Source organism: Pecten maximus, chromosome 3 (genome assembly GCF_902652985.1).
Source record: "Pecten maximus chromosome 3, xPecMax1.1, whole genome shotgun sequence".
In the NCBI taxonomy this organism is placed as follows: Eukaryota; Metazoa; Mollusca; class Bivalvia; order Pectinida; family Pectinidae; genus Pecten; species Pecten maximus.
The window spans coordinates 37784916-37805720 of record NC_047017.1 but is presented as its reverse complement, the minus strand read 5'-3'; the positions used below and the strand labels follow the sequence as shown (position 1 = coordinate 37805720).

Here is a 20805-nt window from a genome sequence, read left to right as displayed (position 1 = left end):
TTCCAAATAGAGAATACACAGTCCAAAAACTAGTATCAGATGTAAAATAACTCAAACATAACTTTTTAGTATATTAAAAAATAGCTAGAAAGGATATAATTATAACGTGGTTGGTGTTACTGGCATGGGATACTTCGGATTAACTTTGTATCGGAGAATAACGGAGATGCTGAGCAGACGATCTAGACGTCTGATAGAATTGCACCAATCAAATGTGTTGTTACAAAAGGATTACGGTGTACTGATCGTCCATTGAAATCGGGAAGGCCCTCAGACGGGTTCAGTTCCGGAAGAATTTTTATCCACGTTGACAAGATACGGGCTGTGAAGAAAAGTGCATTCACATAAGTATTTACGCTACCACACCAAACAAAGGTCGTAGTTTTAATTAATTTATCATCTATGTTGATACCTTCATATCATAAAAGGGAATTTGTTTTGGTTTCATTTATTTTGCTACCGGTTTTTAACCGGCTGCAGTGAGGAAGTGCCGAGTGCCGACGTGGACGGAAAATCATCTGGTGGTGTACGGTTTGTAGTCAGACGAATAAGTTCCAGAACACTTCTGACAGCGCACTTTCAAAATTGACTAGTAACTGTTCTTTAACTGTTGTCTAACTTGTGTGTTGAGTATTTGGTTGATGTCGGTTAAGATTATATAGGGAATAAATAGGGGAGGGGCGTGGTAATTATCTCATCTAACAAGTGTCAGTCAACTGGAATTCGACAATAACTCTGCACCTACCACCTGTCATAATGGATCCTCACACTGTTCTGATCGGTATTGCAGTGTTTTGCTTGTCAGCTCTGCTCATCTATCTTATATCTATATTTGGCATAAAAGAGAAAACTTTTGAAGAAGCATTGGCTGAACAAAAACAAAGACTTGAAGATGAAAAACAGAAAGAGAAAAGTCTAAAGAAGGCGGAGAAGGAGAAAAAAAAGTTTAGAAAGTCAAAAGAGAAACCAAAAGAAAAAGGCCTTCAGGTTTCTGAACCTGAACTACCGAAGGAACAAAAGATGGTTAATTTGGAAATTGATCCCGAAATAATTGAACCACTAACAGATACATCCAGTACTGAAGGGAAACGCTCTCAAAATACTAAGAAGAAACCCAAATCTATCCTGCACAACAAAAACGAGGAGCCACATGTGACAAAGGAAACCCAACAAGTGGTCCATCATATTCCAGTCCCAAAAGATGAGCTGGAAATTCTACATGATCATGAAAAAGATCAGAAGGATGTAAAGAAGGACAAGTCTGCACCAAAAGCATCTAAGAAAGGGAAGGAAGAAGTGAAATCAACCCCAAAGAGGCCCATTGTAATGGAAGAAGAGATCATCGTCCCAAAGTATGAAAATGTATCGCACACTGCTTCCTACTCAAGCCCGGATTCCAAAATGAGAAGTAAGATTTTTTTAGACTTGAAATTTTACTGGATCCATAACAGTCATTGTGATGTTATCAGTTACTTATATTAGATAAGCTGGCATTGCTATACAAATTTGTTAATGTTTAAATCTTTTTGCAATTCTTTCAAATACATTTTGTCTTTTCAAATTCAGAATTATGTTTTAGCACAATATACTAGAAAACTTAGTTTTAGATCTTTACCAAAAGACTTGATTCTGATTATTTGATCATTCTTGGGTTTTAATAAAATGAATGGATTCCCTATTTATACCTTTAAAATTCCAAATTGGGAAATTCATCACAATAAAAAGCAAAAATTTAAATAAATTGATTGTAATAAATAATTCTGTGCCTGCGAAGACATGACATTTTAGATTTAATAACAAGGACAATATGATCATTTATGTCATAAAGATAAGGTATAAATTATACATTATTTATATAACAATTGTTAAAATTTTCCGAAATGACCAGTTTATCTCCGTTTTCATTTAAACAGGGTCATTAATTACTTAAAACCTTTTGGTTTTCTTAAATGTAAATTTATAGAATATATTATTCTAGGCTCCTAGCTAAAGAGCTAGTAGTAATACACTTATTAAATGTAATGTTAAGATATTGCATTCTTTCAATGTAGAATTAATTAATATGATGGGCGATAGTCCATTGCCAGTGCAGTGTGCTTTACAGATCATGCATTTCTGCTGAATTTACACAATAGACATGGTGGTTAAATGTTCATATATTATACTTGGCATTCTTTTCATTTGTGCAAAATTTCAATTATCAATACTGATGGATGAAATTGTTTAAAGCTAAACTGGTATGTCAACGTCCAATATTCCAGAACTGATGAACTGATCAATTAAACCTGTGATAATCAAAGTGATCTTTAATTGTTGAGCTGAATGCTTGTACCAACACCTGTACAGCTGGTATTAATATCTACATGCTATCATGGTAATTTTTTTTGAATAGATGAAAATAAACTACATGTATTGTAATATATATTAAGTTAACAAGCCATATCTAGCAATCAGAAAAAAAAGTAATCTTTGGATGAAAGATTATTATTCAGAAATTACTTTTGAGGGAAAAAAAGATTATGTGACTGGAGGAGAATAAAGTAAGATCAGCCATAACAATTACATGTTATATAGTCAAAACAGACAAGTGATTTGTCAATCATGGCAAAGAGGTGGTGAGTTTTATTGGTACACAGCTGTTGTACATACCAGTCTGCCATAGAGGATTGTGATGACACATTTAATACCACATGTACAGACCTAGTGTAATAACTTACTAATTGATTGTAATTTGTAATTCCTATCTGAAGTAATAAACTCTAAAAAAGAACTAGTTATATGAAAAAATGAATCACCAGTTTGTTGTTACTAATTATGTGAGCTTATGAATAATGAGGCAGCTCAAATTATTTGCACGGGTAATTTAGATGATGTAGCTACTAGTTAAGGTAACTGGTTTGCATTTGTTTTCTTTTTTTTCTTTCATGTACACAAAAACAAGTCCCATATAGCTAACTGCTCTATTTGCATGATATATCTCATCTAATATTAATGGTTATAGTATAAGTATTTAAAATGAAAGCAATGGTAGTTTGGAAGGAGGAAATTAATTGACACAGGCCTCTCTGGAGTTTTATAATTATACTAATAATATAATAAGAAGTATGTAAGCAAGACCATTAATTCATTTTTCTATCAAACAATGCTAGATCAGAGGCAATTTTTTTTAGTTGTCCTGGCAATACCTTTTAATTTTAAACTTTTACTTGATATTGTGATGAATTTTAAGCTGCTTTGACCCCTGACCTCAAAAGCACTAATCAGTGCTAAGTATTCTGTATAATTGTTATGACTATAACTTTTAATCCTCTTTATATATGAATCTCGTATTTATATAAATATATCATATTTTACTAAAAAAGAAAAATTCTATGCCATTATGCAGCAAATCTGGTCATTAGAATAAGAGAAGTACATGTTCCATAAGTCATAGTCAAATTTTCTCCATAAACTGGTGTTTTAATAACATTTTGAAGCAAATTGTTTTTCTGAATCTGACAAATAAAAACCTTTAGATCAAGATCATGTTCATAAACATTGTCACATTGTGTAACGGAACTGGTTAATATATTGAATCAGGAATAAGGAATCTTATGTGATATCTTAATACATTTTTCGTTTTCTTTCTTTCGGAGTATTTATTATTAATTAACTAATGATGACACAAAAAGAGCAAAGTTAATAAGCAGATTGAAATTTTCTTATGATTAAATGTTAAGGTTACCTTGGAGGTCAAATGTCAGGGTCAAATTCTGATTTCATACAAGTAATTCAATGTGAAATACTAACTAACAACACCATGGGAAAACAATGGTAGGAATGATTCAAATGTCAGAAGCTAAGTCACTTGAACACCATGTTATTCCCACCAGTATACACCTTAGTTTCCAAATGAACTTGAATTTTATAAAATTCCCATTGTAGTTATATACATGTACCATATTTATTTTTTTCTTTTATCAGCTAGTATATATGTTGCATTTAACCAGTTAGAAAAAAACCTTTGAACAACACATGATTTTTTTTATTACAAAAACAGATTTCTGTTCATTTGACATGAATGAATCATTGCATTAGTACTAGTACTGCCAAAGACCATGGCTTTATTTCCAAAACACCATTGAAACACCACTTAATTAATTTGCTAACATATATATAATGCTGCTTGAAAAGCCTTTAAAATAACATTAGTGTGCACCTGTATATGTTGAACATAACACTTAACAAGTTACAGATTACTGTACATTACCTGGTTCATGCATGTATATTCTAGTCATAGTTGTTCTAAGGGAATTTATGTATGTATACAGTCATGATCAGCTGCTGAAACAACGTTAGTAAAAAAAAAAATTCTAAAAGTGTTTATGGTAATGTACAGAAATCAAAATATTTTACGTCTGTATTGGTATTTCCCCTTGAAAGTTTATTTTTTTAATGAGAAATATTGTATTCCACTGGTTGCAATGGTTCAAAACTGTATGCAGTATGCAGGCATTGTTTAAAAATGAAATTTACTGTCCTTTGAAATTTGAAAAAAGGAAAAAATGAATTAATGATAGCAATAACAGAATATCATTTTAGTTTATGAATATTTTTTTCAATATTTTTATTTGAATTGGGAAGTAATAAATGATAACAATGAATACAGTGTATCTGGTATGTTAATTTAAAAAGATTAAGTTATCACTTTGATCTACTGCATTAAAGGTTGATCAGCATGACTGTGTCTTGACAGCAAGTGTCAAGTAGGTATACACCCCTGAAGGATATAGATCTAGACTATACCTTTACTACCATAGCTAAATTCATGTATGTTTACTAGGGTCGGACATCGGCAACACACATTCCAGAGGCATGACCTGTGTGATGTCAAGGTTCACCAATTCTTGTGTAATGAGCATTTCATTATGTATAATTATATATAACAGTTCTTCCTTATAGATAACATAATAGACACATCCTTTGACATGTATGTTAACAGCTGTATCACTATTATATATTGGCTAAAACACAAATCAGTCTTATACCTACAATGTACTATATATATGCATGGGGCCATGATTGCTTAGTCAGGGCCATGTACAGGTAGAGATCTGAGATGTGTTGTTCAACACTCTGTATCCATGTTGGGTTAATTTTCTTGGGAAGCTGAGAAAACAGGCCTGTCTGTGCTGTCTGGGTTGTGTCCATGGGCAAGACACTTATAATTAATCCTTATTGCTCTGGACAGTATGTGATGGGCCTCCCGTGTGTTGTTCAGTGAAGTAGTCACCAACTACTACAAGGAGACCCGGCCTCAAAATGACCCTGGCTGTTCATGGGGCGATAAATCCAACAAACAAGCAAATGTACAGGCTTATTGCCCTTTGTTCACTTTTGCATACATTATAACTAGTATCGAATAACTTACGTGGTCTTACAATTACCAAGTTCTTTTGTGGGACAACTGTCATTTGGGATAATGAAATGTTATTAAAACAAGCCTTATTGTCCCACTTAAAGGTATAATGGTATTTTGGTGTTTTTTTGTTTTTTGTTTTTAATGCGAGTAACTGTTATTTTAACTTATTGGACCAAGTGCCTTGTTGTATACCGATGAAGTTATTGTTGTACTAGATAGGCACACAGACCTCGGACATATCCAGCAGGACAGTTAAATCTGTTACCTACCTGACTTATCAAATAAAAAAAAATTGGCAGGAGTATTATAATAAGAATAAAACAAGCAAATCTAAAATGAATTTGTTAGGCTGATCATTATAGGATACTGTAAAAATGTCACATAACGGTTACAGACATTTAAAAAAAAATTAGCATTTGAATAACAAAGGGTAACAAAGTTTGAGTTAAAGGGCAGATCTCTATTCACCTTTAGTTACTTTATACTACTACAGATTTCTTCACCATGCTTCCTGCTGTCAAAGTTGACAGCAAGATTCTTGCTAGAGCAGCATTAGTTATTGAGGGTGTATAGAGATCTGCCCTTTAGCTATGTACATGTTCTGATTATTACCTTTCAAGTGTTATCAGTGATATCCATCTTGATCTGAAAACAAAATACTGCATTGTTCACATAGGTAAACTAAAAAACATAGAAACAAAAATGTTTGCTTTGTAATGCATGAGAGTGCATGCATATGCTTTCATTATAAAAATCAGCTTTTGGTCATTTGTCCATGTATTGTAAGATATAGAAATAAAAACATCAACAAATTATTCGCCTTAGAAAGTAAAATTAGTCACAAGAATTAAAGACGTATATATGTCCGTAATTACTGTATACATGTATTTAGATATGTGTGCTATAATCTGGGTTGCAGTGAGGAATATATTGATCTATACATCTGTATCGGAGATCTATAATGGCATACAGCTGAATTACTTCATATTTGAAAACGGAAATTTCGTAGATCGATATATAGGTATGATCTGTTTCCCATCTAAGCTGGAGGAATTCAAAATGAAGACTCCAGTTATTCGAAAAGGAGGAAAATATTCAGCATCAGCAATTTCTAAAAATCTATCAAGCAGTAGTGCACAAGAATAACGTATAGTGAATGTAAATTTTTTGTATTGGTATATTGAAGTTCTTACAATGTGTCGTCTTCATTTGCATATTGAAGGTAAAATAAATACAGTGCCAATACTCATTATATTGGTTAATAAGGGGACAATGAAGCGACTATTTACATCGGCATATATTCAGTCTTTAATTTTGTGCTACCTAGTTTTCTAGCAGTCTGTGTCTGTGTTAATTGGAAAACTGATGTAGCTCTGGATTTCAATGAAAGTTTTCTCGCTGTTTTCTTCATTTTTTGGAAAATATCACAATTGTTTTCAAGGGGAAATGGCTTATTTTTAGCTTTAAAACAGAAAAATGAAATATCACTGCCTTTTTTATATGTTGATGTGTTTTAAATCTTTTTACAGTTGATCCTAGTCAGCTTGTGGCCAATATTCACACAGCTCCTCTCACTGATTCTGAGATACAGAACTTGATTGAGGTCCTCCTGAACAAACAGGGTGGAGCCAGCTCATCTTGGAATAAGGTTAGTAATGTAAAATTCAAGCCACATTATAACCTCTTGGCTAGAGAGAACTTCTCTTTAGTTTTTGACATCGGTTGAGTGTACGGCTAGTAAGCCAGAGATTCCAGGTTCGATCCCTACATTGGAGGCATTGATTTGAATTTGATGAACCATGCGCTCTGTTACAGTATTACTTGCACACAGTTCCACTTTTGGATAGATTCATTGATTTCTGGGTCATAAGGTCAGAGTTACCATAACTACTTATAGAATTTTGTCAAATAATTACACTAACATATATATTCTGCATATTACAGATATATTTTAGATTGATATTAATCTTGGAGTGATTTTTCCAAGTGTTTTTGTGGTGTGACTCGAAGATCTCATATAAATTATATGTGTAATGTGTGAATATTGAACACTCAGACTGTGTCCAATAAGTTCATGTATGTGATAGCTATATAGATACTGAAATTATTAATATCGAGCATTTCAGTGAAAGAATCTTATATACGGTGATATTTTCCTAACAAATCCTTGTTTGAAACCTGTCTGATCATCTGTAGCTAAACACATAGGATCTAAGATAAATCTAACATTGTCTGTTTTGATTTATATTACTATACAATTAATGTGTGATACCAAATGCATGAAACTTAAACCTCAAATACATGTATTACAAGAAAAATGTGAATTTTGTCAGTTAAAAATTCTTGTGTGTACAAAATTCTTGTGTGTACATGTACAAGCGAGTATAGGAGCATTTGTAAGTTGAAGATTTTAGAAGATAATTGTTAAATCTGCAGAATAGTCATACGTCAAGTGGAAATGTCTATGCTTCGTTTCACGGCAAACCCTGATCATATTTATATAAAGCACATTTTGGTGTAAATTACACTCGTTACCTATGAATTTATGAATGTTTAGCTATCAATTTCAGGTCAATAAATTACTTTTAAGGAATTTTTCATTCATCTATTTAACCTGTGAGTCTTTTCCCTTAAAACTAGACATGATTTTTACACATGAATATCATAGACCCTATGACTTAAATGGGAAGTGATAAAGTGCAATGTTATTTCACAAAAAATGGTTAGGGTAGGCATTAAACATTTCCTTTTAGTGATAAAATATGCTATCAAAATAATATTCATTTCATTTTTCAAAATCTGCCAGCGGGTTGTAATTGGTACTCTAGGTCTATATTTATACCCCAGAGGCTTTGTCAGTTTAAGTTTTTATCATGACCGATAGCTGACAGATTGTGTAATTCAACTGTGACATGTTGTCCTTTCACTCCAATTACTGTAATCAATTTGCTTTGTCAAGGTCTATTTTCGAATCCTGCTGTCTACTACATTTTACTACAGGATATTATATAATAATACATTGTACATGTGATATCTTTACTGTAGGTAAAGATAAAAAATGTAGCATCATCAAATAACTTGGCTGAAATTCCTTAATGTATATATATATAGGAGCAGCGGTGGCCGAGTGGTTAAGGTGTCCCGACACTTTATCACTAGCCCTCCACCTCTGGGTTGTGGGTTCGAAGCCCACGTGAGACAGTTGCCTGATACTGACCATGGATCAGTGTTTTTTCTCTGGGTACTCCCGCCTTCTTCCACTTCCAAAACCAGACATGTCCTTAAATGACCCTTGCTGTAAATATGACGTTAAACAAAACTTAACCAAATCAAAACTAAACTTAATGTATAGTATTCTTTATCATAATCTTGTGCTGAAGAATGTCTTTCAGGGTATACTTAAATATGTATCCTCACCATTTGTTAAAGCCTTCCTGACTTTGTGGTTTTGTTGGTACTCTGAAAAACTTTTTTGTCTGTAGAGGAATCTTTCCTATCACATGTCAATTTATTTAAGAATTTTAGCTTTTCAAATCACTTTTCATCCACTGTCCATCATCTGTCTGTCCATCCTTAAAAACACTTTTTGTCACCCCTATATCTTGAGAAGGACTGGAAAAAGTCTTCCTCGAATTTCATATCAAGATTCCCCTCTGGCCATTGTGCATGTTCCTTTTTGAAACTGATTGGAAAAAAAATAACTGACAAGCAGCTATCTTCAATTTTTACAGGAGATTGAAGACTTAATTCTCCATAAGTGTTTCATGGATCTTTCCCAAATTTCATCTGTAGTTGTTTCTTCTTTGTCCCTAATTGTGCATAAAAGACAAGTTTATCAATTAAATGCTAATTTACTAATTTCATTTTGAACAACTTTTCAGAAGACACAGAAAGGTGATGATGTCAAACTGCTGCGTAAACAGTTGGAGGAGAAAGAGCGTGCCCTGCAGGAAGGCAAGTGTCTTATGTCTATTTTAATGCTGCCATTATATTCATATGAATTTAAATATTAATATGCTTACCAGAAGTCTTTAACAAGACTACTTATCTTTTCTCTTTGGAACATTTTATTCTAATCAAATCAGATGCCTACCTTTTTATCAACTGATTTTATTTGAGAAATTAAGCATTTTTTTTTTTTTTGAAGAGGTAAAATTATTTGGAGGCATGTCAAATTACTTCATTGAAGGCAGTCAATATACCAATTTACAAAATGACAAAATAGAAAGGTTTGAAAATGTAAATATTTTATTGTCACAGAGCAAAAGCTAGCAATGCAAGCCAATGCATGTCTATCCAAGGAGAAGGCTGGATACAACACCCTGGAGAAACAGTACCAGGAAAAGATTGCTGTACAAAACTCAGAGATTCAAGCTCTCCGCTCCAAGATGCAGCACTCTATTGAACAACACATGCTAGAGCGAAGCTCACTCCAGACACGCCTTCAACAGTTGGAACGCCAAGCTGGGGACCAGAGCCTTGCACAGAAACTCAGCGAGGTACTTTTTCTTTCTGGTGTCATATGGCCTTCATTCTTTTGAAGATTTACAACAAGCATTGTATTTATTTCATAGACAATTTCAGTGTATTTTACCTGTTAATGCTGGATTTACCATTATGCTGATACAGATCTATCCCTCATGAAGTTTTTAGCCCATTGTTATAATTTTGGGCTGTTTCAATCACGTTCCTGTGGTTTGTCTTTTCTTTAAAGAAGAAATACAATGAAAGAACATTAAACTAACATAGTACTAATGGAGATCATACCATAGTGTTTTATATATATGGCCACCCTTTCATATTTTCAGGAAAACAAGATTTTGAAAGAGAACCTGAAAAGAGCAGAGTGAGTTATTTTGATATGGATGATTCATTGAATTAATATAGAAATTGAATGAAGTTTTTTTAAAGAAAAATGAAGAGATTGTTTTTAAGATACCAGAACTATGGTAACCAATAACCAAGGAAACCTTTCACAGAGTTTGCATTTTAGCAGTCCTTGTATTGACAATGAAAAGGACCCCATAAATTGTTAGGAATTCTATTAAATATATAGAAGAAAACCATTGAATTGGAAAAAAACCCAACTTCTAAAATTCTCATTGCAAACCCTGTTTCACAATGCCAACCTGGGAACTGATAACAGAAGTGTATTGAAACATTTTGATGACTAGGTCTGAGACTGTGCCCCAGAAGAACTATGCCAGCCTGACTCGTGAGCTGCAGATTATTCAGGAGGAACTCTCAAAGAATGTTTCAAGGAATACTGCTGCAGAGAATGCCAAAAAAACTCTGGAGGAGAAACTTGCCAAGAAGGATGCAGAGCTGGCCAAACTTAAAGGATCAGAGGTATGAAACTATGAACTCATGAAAAATATGTAATATATCACTTAAAAAGACTAAAAAAGTTGGATATGGAACATATGGAATAGTGATATAATCATAGATTATAATCAAAAGTCTGTTGCTTGAGAGAATTTTTTGCGACAGATGATTGCAAGTTATAGATGTTAGTGTTTTCATCGGTTAAGTTAAAAAGTCAATGGTTATACTTGATCGCTTTTGAAATCAAAAATCTTATTAAGATCATATTCACACCATAACATTACAGCAGAAATTCTACACCTGGTTAGATGTTGGCTGTTATTGGTCTAGTTTAATGGTCAAAAGTTTAACTTTTTACCTCTTTCAAAATAAAAAAGCTGGTGTAAAAGATATCTCATATATGCCTGGATAGATTTATTTTATTGATGAGTGGGTTAGGGGTATATCTTCGTTATCCCCTACTCACTTTGCTTTTGTCTTCGCAGATTATTGTCATGGGTAAATACCAAAACAGAGATCTTAGTGAAATCCATTTTGCCCATAAAATCTTATGAATATGAAAAGTGATATTTTGGAGTTAAGAGGGATTAGGAGCCCAACTTTGCCATTCACGATAAACTTCATTGACAAAATGAAGGCCTCTCATTTGTTGAAAGGTTTAGAATTAGCTTCTGTAAGTGGTATTAGCTATCTTTGGTTTGACATCTCTAGTTTTCATTTGCAGAAAGAGTCGGAGGGTGTTGTGACCAAGAGACTGGATGAAGTAAATAAACAGTTGAGGAAGACCGAAGCAGAAAATGCCACCCTGACTAATAATTTGAAGACTGCTGAGAGAGAGTGCTCTACAGTCAAAGCACGACTTCAGGAATTAGAAATGGCATTGTCTGGTAATGACAACACATCAAAGGTGCTGGAGGAGAAACTACAGGTACACATCAAAAAGTTCTATCCCTTTAAACTGACTTATCACATAGTGGGTAGTTTAACAAAGTTTGTGTATAATGTAAGACGAGATAATAAAAAGAATCTGAAGTCATTCATATTAACAACTGTCCGAGAGTATGTAAGCTGTTTGTATAAAAATAATATGTATTGGTGTAACTGGTTTGATTGTCTATATCTCTACATAACAATAAAAATATTAATATCAAATTGGTTGAATGCAATTAATAGGTAAAAAGGTTAGGGATGTCTTTCTAATTTCTAGGTATTGACGGCTCTCATTGTGACTAACATCATGTGATTATATTCACACAGAATCATTGCTGTTACAGATTAATTTCAAAAGAAATATTGATAGCAAACTTAGTTTTGGCTTAGAATAGTAAAAATTGTTTAAATGCAATACACTGTGTAAATTTTTTAAAACAATGAAATGTATTTGATACTGAAAAAATATTGAAGTATTTCTTCGGGTATTTTAGTTTAATCTTCAACTTTTTACTTTCAAAAGAAAATTGTTTACAAAAATAGGACAAACAAAAACAGTATTCTGTTTCTGAACACAGGAAACATGTTTATCAGTACGTGTAAGTATTGACCTTCACTATTATATCTACCTGTCAAATATTTTTTCCTTGACATAATTGACATTGAAGTGCACAGCAGCAGTCACATTTAAAGCCTTTCACTAAATACACTGTCAATACATGCCATATTTACTGGGATGTAAACTGCCTTACGTGACGTACTGGCATCATTGATGCAGTGTTATTTATATATATACATATCTATTTTTTTGGTTTGACAAGGATTAGTTTTAATACTTGGAAAGTTTGGTTGTACACTGTTTATACACTTTTTAACAAACTGAGGTAGCAGGGAATGGTTAACATGAAAAATATGTAAAAAAATAAGTAACCATGTATATTTACTAAATTAGCTTTCTCAAAATGAATCTGTTAGTCTATAAATGAATCACTACAAGACCATGTTCAAGGTTTTCCTATTTGAGTAAAATTTCTTACCTAGTTATTAGATGTTATATCTACACTGCTAAACTGTTACAGTATACTGCACATGGCAAATAATGAGCAAATAACAACAAATGTAGAGCCTTTACAAAATTCCACAGAAATGCAGTAGAATTATTATTCTGCCTATAGGACTCGTTTACAATATGCAATTGATATATATATATATACATAAAATATTATTCAATGTTTCACTAGCTCTTCTGCCCAAAGGGCAAGTGAGCCTGTGTCATGGTGTGTCATCCATCGTCTGGACATCTGGAGACTTGGTATTGAGTCTGTAACATGCCAGCATTAAGGACTACCAAGTTTGTTCAAGTGAATTACCTTGACCCAGCTTCAAGGTCACAGGGGTCAATTGTGCTAAAATCTTTTAAACAGTTTTTTTGTCAATAACTAGGAGGCCTAGAGACCTGATATTGGATCTGTTTTTGCATGCTGTGGTGAAGGGATACTAAGTTTGTTTAAATGACTTGCTGTACATTCATTTTGATTTGCTGAAGCAAAGCTGTTCAGAATTAAACAAGGAGTCCACTAACCAAAGGTCAATGTCATCAGATCAGATTTCAAGGTCAAAGGTCAAGGGTCAAGGTCAAATTTTGTAGCTTTTCACTGATCCCACAGTTAACAGATAGTGTTATGTTCAGGCAGGGGCTCCTTGTAGTAGATATAGGGGCCACAATAGTGGCTACCTCACTGTACAACATGGGCAATAAAGATTAAGTGTCTTTCTGAAATTTCTGTTTCCTAGCTTCTCCAGAAACAAAAACTGGCACGTCTTCACTTGAGGTTATGTGGTCAACACTCTAACCAACAGAGCTATTGCCACCTCAGACTTGGTTAAATATCAAGGTCATTTGGGTGCAAAGTTCAAAGACAAAGTGGATCTTTGATTATGACCCTGACTGCTGATTGGGAAGGTTTTAAAACAAAACAAATCAAAAACAAACAAATGAAGATCATAGTTATATGTGAAATGTATATTTTGCATTCTTGTTATTATTTTTGGAGTGCAAATGTCAATCCTTAACTTTAAATATAGATGGGCAGATGTCTTTTGGTCATTGGGGATATATTGCCACTTTCAATGTTTTAGTTAATTTTATGTCAGAATAAGCAAGAAGGTTGTGTTCATGATATGAAGGGCTACAAAGTTTGTTGAAATGAATACATTTATTTAACCTTGCTACTCTCATATTGAAATGAAGAGTTGCTTAGCTTGGTATCCACATTCAACTTTAAAGTTGCACATGTACCAGGTGACTGATACAGGCCCATTGGGCCTTGTGTTTTTAATGAAATATTTTAGTCCTGTTATGGTTAGATAGATTAAATTCTTTGAAGTTATAGATTTGCTCCTCTAAATGAATTTGAAATTTGAATATTTTCTACCAATATTACCCATCTTCATCATGATCATGATCAATTGAATAGTAGAATGCAATAATTACTAGAAACAACCTTTTTTATAATTATTAACTTGAGTCACTACATACTGATTCTACTAAAGGTGAATGTTTTTAAAGATGTGATAATGGGAAGTTGAAGGTCTGGTGATGGAATTAATGATATGAATGTAGAAGGGCATGTTGAAATCACACAGTTCGTTGTAATTTTGTGAAGACCGAAAGTTGTAATTAGAAGGTCATATAACATGGTGTTTAGATGAAATAAATGGCGATGGGAGGGAGCGGTACCAGTGTGAAGGTGTGAATTAAGTAATACTGGTAGTACTGAAACAGCTTCAAACTGGATTCTGGATGTGTTTTCATATTTCATCAATGAAGTATGGAGGTAATTATTTCAGAAGAGCTAGTAATATAAGAAATACTCTCAAATCGTTTAGACAAGATTTACACATGTTGTTTTGATAGGGTGCTGAAAAAGCCAAATCTAATGTTGAGGCCAGTCTGAAAGCAACAGAGAAGAAGTTAGTGGATGCAGAGCAACAGAAGGCAAAACTTGAGAAAGAATTTGAGGTAATTACTGTACTACCAGTATTAATGGGTACATAATGGTGATAGGTTGTAGTATTAGCGTGGTCACAGGGATCAATTTCTAAGATTTGATCAGCTGTACACTGTTGTAGCCGAAAACCATCTTACATAGATACTGACTTTAATTAATGAATAGTTCTGAAATATCATAATGGCATATCGTGCAAAACAGTGCTACAGCTGATCATGTTTGGAAAAATTGGTTTCAGTCGGAGGTGTTTTTTTTGCCCATTCTATTTCTGTATATAACAATTCTTCTTCAGATTTTTTCACAGATCACTCTCCTGGAAAACATGTTTTAAGTGATGCACATATGAATACTTAAGAATCACTTTGATCCTTTGCACTAGATTTACCAGTGTGTAAATGTCAGCAATTAATGAACACTGAGAATATTTCAACATTCATAGGATGCTAAGAAACAAAAGTCTGAGGTGGAGGCAAACCTGAAATCTACAGAACAGAAACTGACAGATATGGAACAACTCCAGACTAAATTACAGACAGATTTCGAGGTAGAAATGTGAAAAGTTAAATGTAATGTTACCTGAGACTGGGAGCTATCTCACACATGCTTGTGACAGATTGTTTATATATTCATTAGTGTATCAATCAAAATTATGTTTTTTTTTATTTGTTAATATTTTGATACTTAATACATTTTTAAAATATTTCTGATGCTGGATATCTGGAAAATAAATTTTCGTCCAAAAAATCAAGCCCTCTCTAAAATTATTACTGTAAACCTTAGTCTGCAGAGAAGGTGAAAAGTGATATGCAGTCAAACTTGGAAAATTTGGAGCAGAAGTTATCAGAGACTGAACAGAACAAGGACAAACTTCAAAATGAGATGGAGGTAACCGACTTGAGTCTAACAGATGCTATCAGACTCGCATGATCAGTATGAGCATTTATACAGCAGATTTCTGTACTTGTAAACGCCTAGTGCTAATGCTCACAAGCTGTGTACTTAAACTGCTTAAAAGCCTGGATGATACTGGACATGCATGCCTTTCAGGGCATCTTCTACAAACTTGTGCATCTGTATTCATAATTGACAAATGCTTAATAGACAACCAACTCAACTGTCTTGCCACACTCTACAACAGATACATGTATCTCTGTTCAACTGTATATAGCAATATAGTTGGATGGACAGCAAATTTGCATGATTTGTCTCCTGTGTAACTTATTTAATACAATGAGCTAATACAATGAGCATATCTGTACTTGTGACATCATTATCAATTTATCAGACATGCTTGCTTTGACACTCTATTACATACACCTCTAGTTCAAATAATCAGCGCAACCCAACTTAACGTACATTTTACTGTGCAATAGATATCTGTACCTGTGATAACAGCCCAATGCCTCATAGACACTAGCTAGCTTGCTTGTCATGAGACTGTACGACAGAGCTACTTGTAACTGACTGGTAGTATATTGTTAACAGACTTAATTCTGGCATGTCTCTCTTTGTATATCTTTAGACATCTATCATAACAACCTAGGTCTTCAAATGCAACAGACTTGGCATCAGCTTGTCCTGGCATACTGTATAAAGACACTTGTACCATATAGTAATAGCTTATGCTTTTTATGCAGCAAACATGCATGTTCTGCTTTAACACTTTAAAACATATGAACTACTGGTATTGATGAGTAGACAATAGTTATGTGAAGCTGTCTGTATATACCACCATGTAGTGTTGTTATCATGTGTGTTTCCCGATTCAATTTCATTGATCAAATTTTAATTTGAAGTTGATTCAATTTAAAATCAAATCATAGTTTGAATTTCTGTTTTCAAGGCCATAGCACTTGAAATTTCAATTCATCAAAATATTTCTTCACAGATTTTATATGAAGGTAAGAATTAGGTGGATTATATTTCATGTTACCAAGGTAAAGGCATTTAATTTTGATTACAATTTTTCAACCAATTAAGTGTCAAACCAGGGATATTAATGCATACAGGATTTGGGGACTTGGCCTAGTGGATACATATATTGGTGGACTTAATTAACTAAACTGCCAAGTCATCAAGCCTTCCTTAAATGACCTCATCTGTTGATAAGCCGTTGAACAATAATAAACCAAACTGCTTGTTTGATAGACTCTGTATGAACCCTAGCTCCCCAATGTCAGCCTATGAAAAATGATGCTCATTTTAGACACAAAAATAAGTTGCATATCTGACATACAAGATACAGTTTACTGTGAAAAGTACTTGGCTTTCTAGTACTGTTGATCTTGAAAATATTACTTAAATACTCCGGGAGAAATTTGCCTCCATAGGTACACAATAAACAGTTGTTGTAACAAGATGATTTAACATACATATGTATTTCTTATCCCTCTATTTATAATCCCTGTTCTAACAACTTTATTTCTGTATGGATGTTTGTCAACTAATATGTGATTTTTACTATCTCACGTTATGCTAGTGTTGTCATTGTAGCAATTAAGGATTTCAACCAAATTTTGTACAAAGATCAGTTCAAACAAATTAATATTTCAGAGTGTTTTTGAGGCCAAGGTCACCAATGATCATTAAAAATCATCAGAATAAAAAACCTTGAAAATTCATGCATTACATAGTGTAATGCAATAGCAAAGAGTGCCAAGGTTTATCCAATTTGAATCTTATCTGATGACAGTGATGTTGCAGCAGAAGAAATTGCAGACATTTCCCAATTGATTAATTATGCAATTGCTTTAGGTTGCAAAATGTACATAAATGTACATTTGTATCAGATAGCATTGATTTCAAACTATTTGCCATTTATGATAGCCAGTATTTTGCAATTTCCTTTTCTTCAGGTTTTGAAGCAAGAGAACTCGAGCCTTTCACAGGAAATGGTGGTGGTAAAGGAGACTGTTGTGAAGACAGCTGGGGCCCCTAATGGAGATATTCACGATGAACCAGCAGAAAACAAAATTGCCATTTCTCAACACGAGAAAATGTAAATATTCTGACGTTATTTTTTCTTTCATCAGCATGGTTGTCTGACTACTCTTAGGACCTTGATTACATAAATTTAATATAATTTTAGAGATTAATTCTGACTATTGAAATGTGTTATTTTGCTAAGTGAACACAATAAATGTTCTAAAAAACTTGTATGTTACATACACTTAGAACAAATTTTTTTTAGTCAGTTGGTATAAAATAAGTTAACTGACCACCCTGTGCCATGATTTTTCAGAGTTTCAGAGAAAGAAACGGAAATCAAGAGATTAGTGGCTGACATGGAGGCCAAGGTCTCAGAATTGTCCAAACTACAAGGCGAGGTTGATAAACAGAAGAAGAAAAACAATGTAAGACACAGGAGTAACCTAGCGTCATAGGTTTGGCTTCTACTCCATCACAGCTGTACTGTACTCCAAAACGCTTTGTCAGTCTATGGTGAAATTGATATTATTTACTTTCAAAAAAATTAATGAATCAAAATTGGAATTCAGATTTCAAGTAAATGATTGAAATGTAAAGAATTTAGAAATTTAGAATGGGCATGTTTTTCAGAGTATGCAGTGCAGCTTTGGTGATTGTATTTATCAAAAAGAAAAGATTTGGTCAGAATCAAAAACTTTCACATGTCATCTCAGTGAATATATTTAATTTTGATCAAATCTTCTCTATTGTACAATTATTTGCTTATAAAAAGCATGGTGTGTTAAATTCACAGGAGGAACAAACATTTGATATGATGGTGTGCATTTAACACAGCTTGTTATTTAGGGAAGTTTGTTACTTGACCAGTTCCAGTTCTTCTTACTAACATAAGATGTTGCCTTAAATACACAATATATTCAGATTGGTATATTGTAGCCTCTTGTTTATCTATAACTGAATACTTGGTATTGTAATTAGGTTGTTTCCTGCAATTGTTTTTTCTTTGATAAAAAATTTCTGATGATATACACGTGTTGCTTTTTCTATAACACATTGTGTACTTTGGTCTTGTCATCAGACAAGTACCTGAGTATAACTATATAGCTATGTCATAAAGGGATGGGGGAGTTTAGGATGGACGTTTTTGTGACCCTACCATCCTCAGTTAACAATTATTTTCTGTCCCAACCTACCATACCTGTATTATTAATTATAACTGCTTTCCCCTGCCATCTGTCCATTAAATCTCCCATTAATCACTGATTATCTCCCTTTAATGATTTGCTGCCCTATTTGGAATGCTGAGTTTGTTTTTATCTTTCACACAACCTGGCTTCCATATAATATAAATTAGTCTAATTAGGTAAGAGAGTAGGACAGTCTAATTAGGTTAGAGAGTAGGACAGTCTAATTAGGTAAGAGAGTAGGACAGTCTAATTAGGAAAGAGTAGGACAGTCTAATTAGGAAAGAGAGTAGGACAGTCTAATTAGGAAAGAGAGTAGGACAGTCTAATTAGGTAAGAAAGTAGGACAGTCTAATTAGGAAAGAGAGTAGGACAGGCTGCTTATCTTGTTACAGTGGCTGTGAAGTATTTACACAATTCGTTGTTTACTAAATTCTTATCTAGGATTTGAGGCAAAAGAATTGGGAGGCAATGGAAGCCTTACAAAAGGCAGAAAAGTCAGTAACACTTCAAGTTCAATCTGCTGTCAAAGATACAAAGGTAAAATCTTCACTTTAAATTTTTGTCATTTCTAATTTTTGATTTTTAATCTTTTGTCAACATTATTTTTGTCGGTGTGCTACACAAAATGTGTTTTTATAGTAATAATGTGTTTCACTGTATAAATACTACTTTGATTTGGTGAATTTTGTGTGGTTTTTAAGCATCACTTTTATTGTTGCTGATGTTTTTGTCTGTTTGATCAGGTCATTATTATAATTTCTACATCATTTTGACTCCAAGCTAACATTTAATATTTTTTGTGACATTGCCATAACTTATGAATACAATTATTTTTGTTTGTCTTATTTCTTACTCAGAATGTAAGTAGTCTTTCTATTGCCATCTCTCCATATTATCAGTCCAAACATGTAATTTACTGATAAGGATACCATGCTTTATACCCATCAGACATCCATTAGACATGTCTATAAAAATTCTTTAATGATAGTAAAAAGTTTACTTTATTCATACTATGACATTTATTGAAGGTTTTGTTCAAACATGTTCATAAAGCTTTAAAACATATGATACAGATGAATAAAGAAAAGCAAAATCCCAAATTATATTCTTTGTTCTCATCATTCCTTTCTCTACCTTACATGTGTGGTAATTCCTCACTGCTTCCCCTCCTGTCATGTGTCCACCATTCCCAACCTAAGGGGTTATTTAGTTTAATGCTACGTGTACATAACAATGAAATTAACCCATCTTACTGTAAAACAGGTTTTACACAGAGTGCAAAAAATGCTATTTCAAAACGTGGGATGTCTAATTTTAACCATTTTGTATTTTCTCTGTTGATCAACAAAAGACTTTGAATACAACATTTATCATAGTATAACCTATCTATGGTACTTAACTTACCAGAATCAATCCCTTTTACATCACACCTCATTCAAAGAAATTACTTTTAATTGACTTAAATTATGCCAGTTTAAAATATTCCCAATGTAATTTCAAGGTGAAAATTTTATACTGGTGGGGGGAAAAAGCCTGTTTTACAGCATTTAATGCTTTTTTATTTGTCGGAACAGAAAATATTAAAAGCATGCTTTCCATCCCCAAGTAAGCTAGTGGGTGATTATTATGAAGTGTACCGAGTAGATAACATCACAGTGTGTTTATATGTTGCACATTATTTTATTTATTGTATCACAATTTTACAAGTTGACACATGCACTGTAATTACAATGTAAAAATATCCGTTTAATATTGTTTAAAATATAATTTTGTCTAAACAATGCATTTATAGAAATATACAGTAAATTATATACATTGTATCCTGGAAATAATTTTCTTTATAGGGTATTTACTTCCATGATCATTATTCAAATAATTAATTTGTGACTTTTAAGTGCTCATCTACAGTAATGAATATTACTAGTATATTTCTCTGAATAAGTACATCCTAGGTATTTCAATATGAAATGGCAAAATCAGTTAAAAAAAACAAATATGTATAAAAGAAATGTTAACAAAAGTA

The 20805-nt window shown here is 33.1% G+C and overlaps 1 protein-coding gene across 15 annotated transcripts in view; it reads left to right on the top strand.

Annotated features, from left to right (window-relative positions):
* The first annotated feature begins 224 nt into the window (after positions 1-224).
* LOC117324092 (ribosome-binding protein 1-like) overlaps positions 225-20805 on the top strand; it is a 41402-nt gene continuing 20821 nt past the window's right edge. For 9 of the 15 annotated variants that reach the window (XM_033879743.1, XM_033879737.1, XM_033879739.1 and 6 more), the window contains exons 1-15: positions 225-1408; positions 6931-7049; positions 9283-9355; positions 9662-9900; positions 10210-10247; positions 10576-10750; positions 11451-11654; positions 12235-12255; positions 14574-14678; positions 15107-15211; positions 15448-15552; positions 17523-17665; positions 17909-18020; positions 19224-19319; positions 19640-19642. In XM_033879743.1, the coding sequence (XP_033735634.1) occupies positions 757-1408; positions 6931-7049; positions 9283-9355; positions 9662-9900; positions 10210-10247; positions 10576-10750; positions 11451-11654; positions 12235-12255; positions 14574-14678; positions 15107-15211; positions 15448-15552; positions 17523-17665; positions 17909-18020; positions 19224-19319; positions 19640-19642 (2190 nt within the window). In that variant the 5' untranslated portion in view covers positions 225-756. The remainder of the gene's footprint in view (positions 1409-6930; positions 7050-9282; positions 9356-9661; positions 9901-10209; positions 10248-10575; positions 10751-11450; positions 11655-12234; positions 12256-14573; positions 14679-15106; positions 15212-15447; positions 15553-17522; positions 17666-17908; positions 18021-19223; positions 19320-19639; positions 19643-20805) is intronic. The other 6 variants (XM_033879733.1, XM_033879741.1, XM_033879731.1 and 3 more) reach the window with 6 other exon arrangements.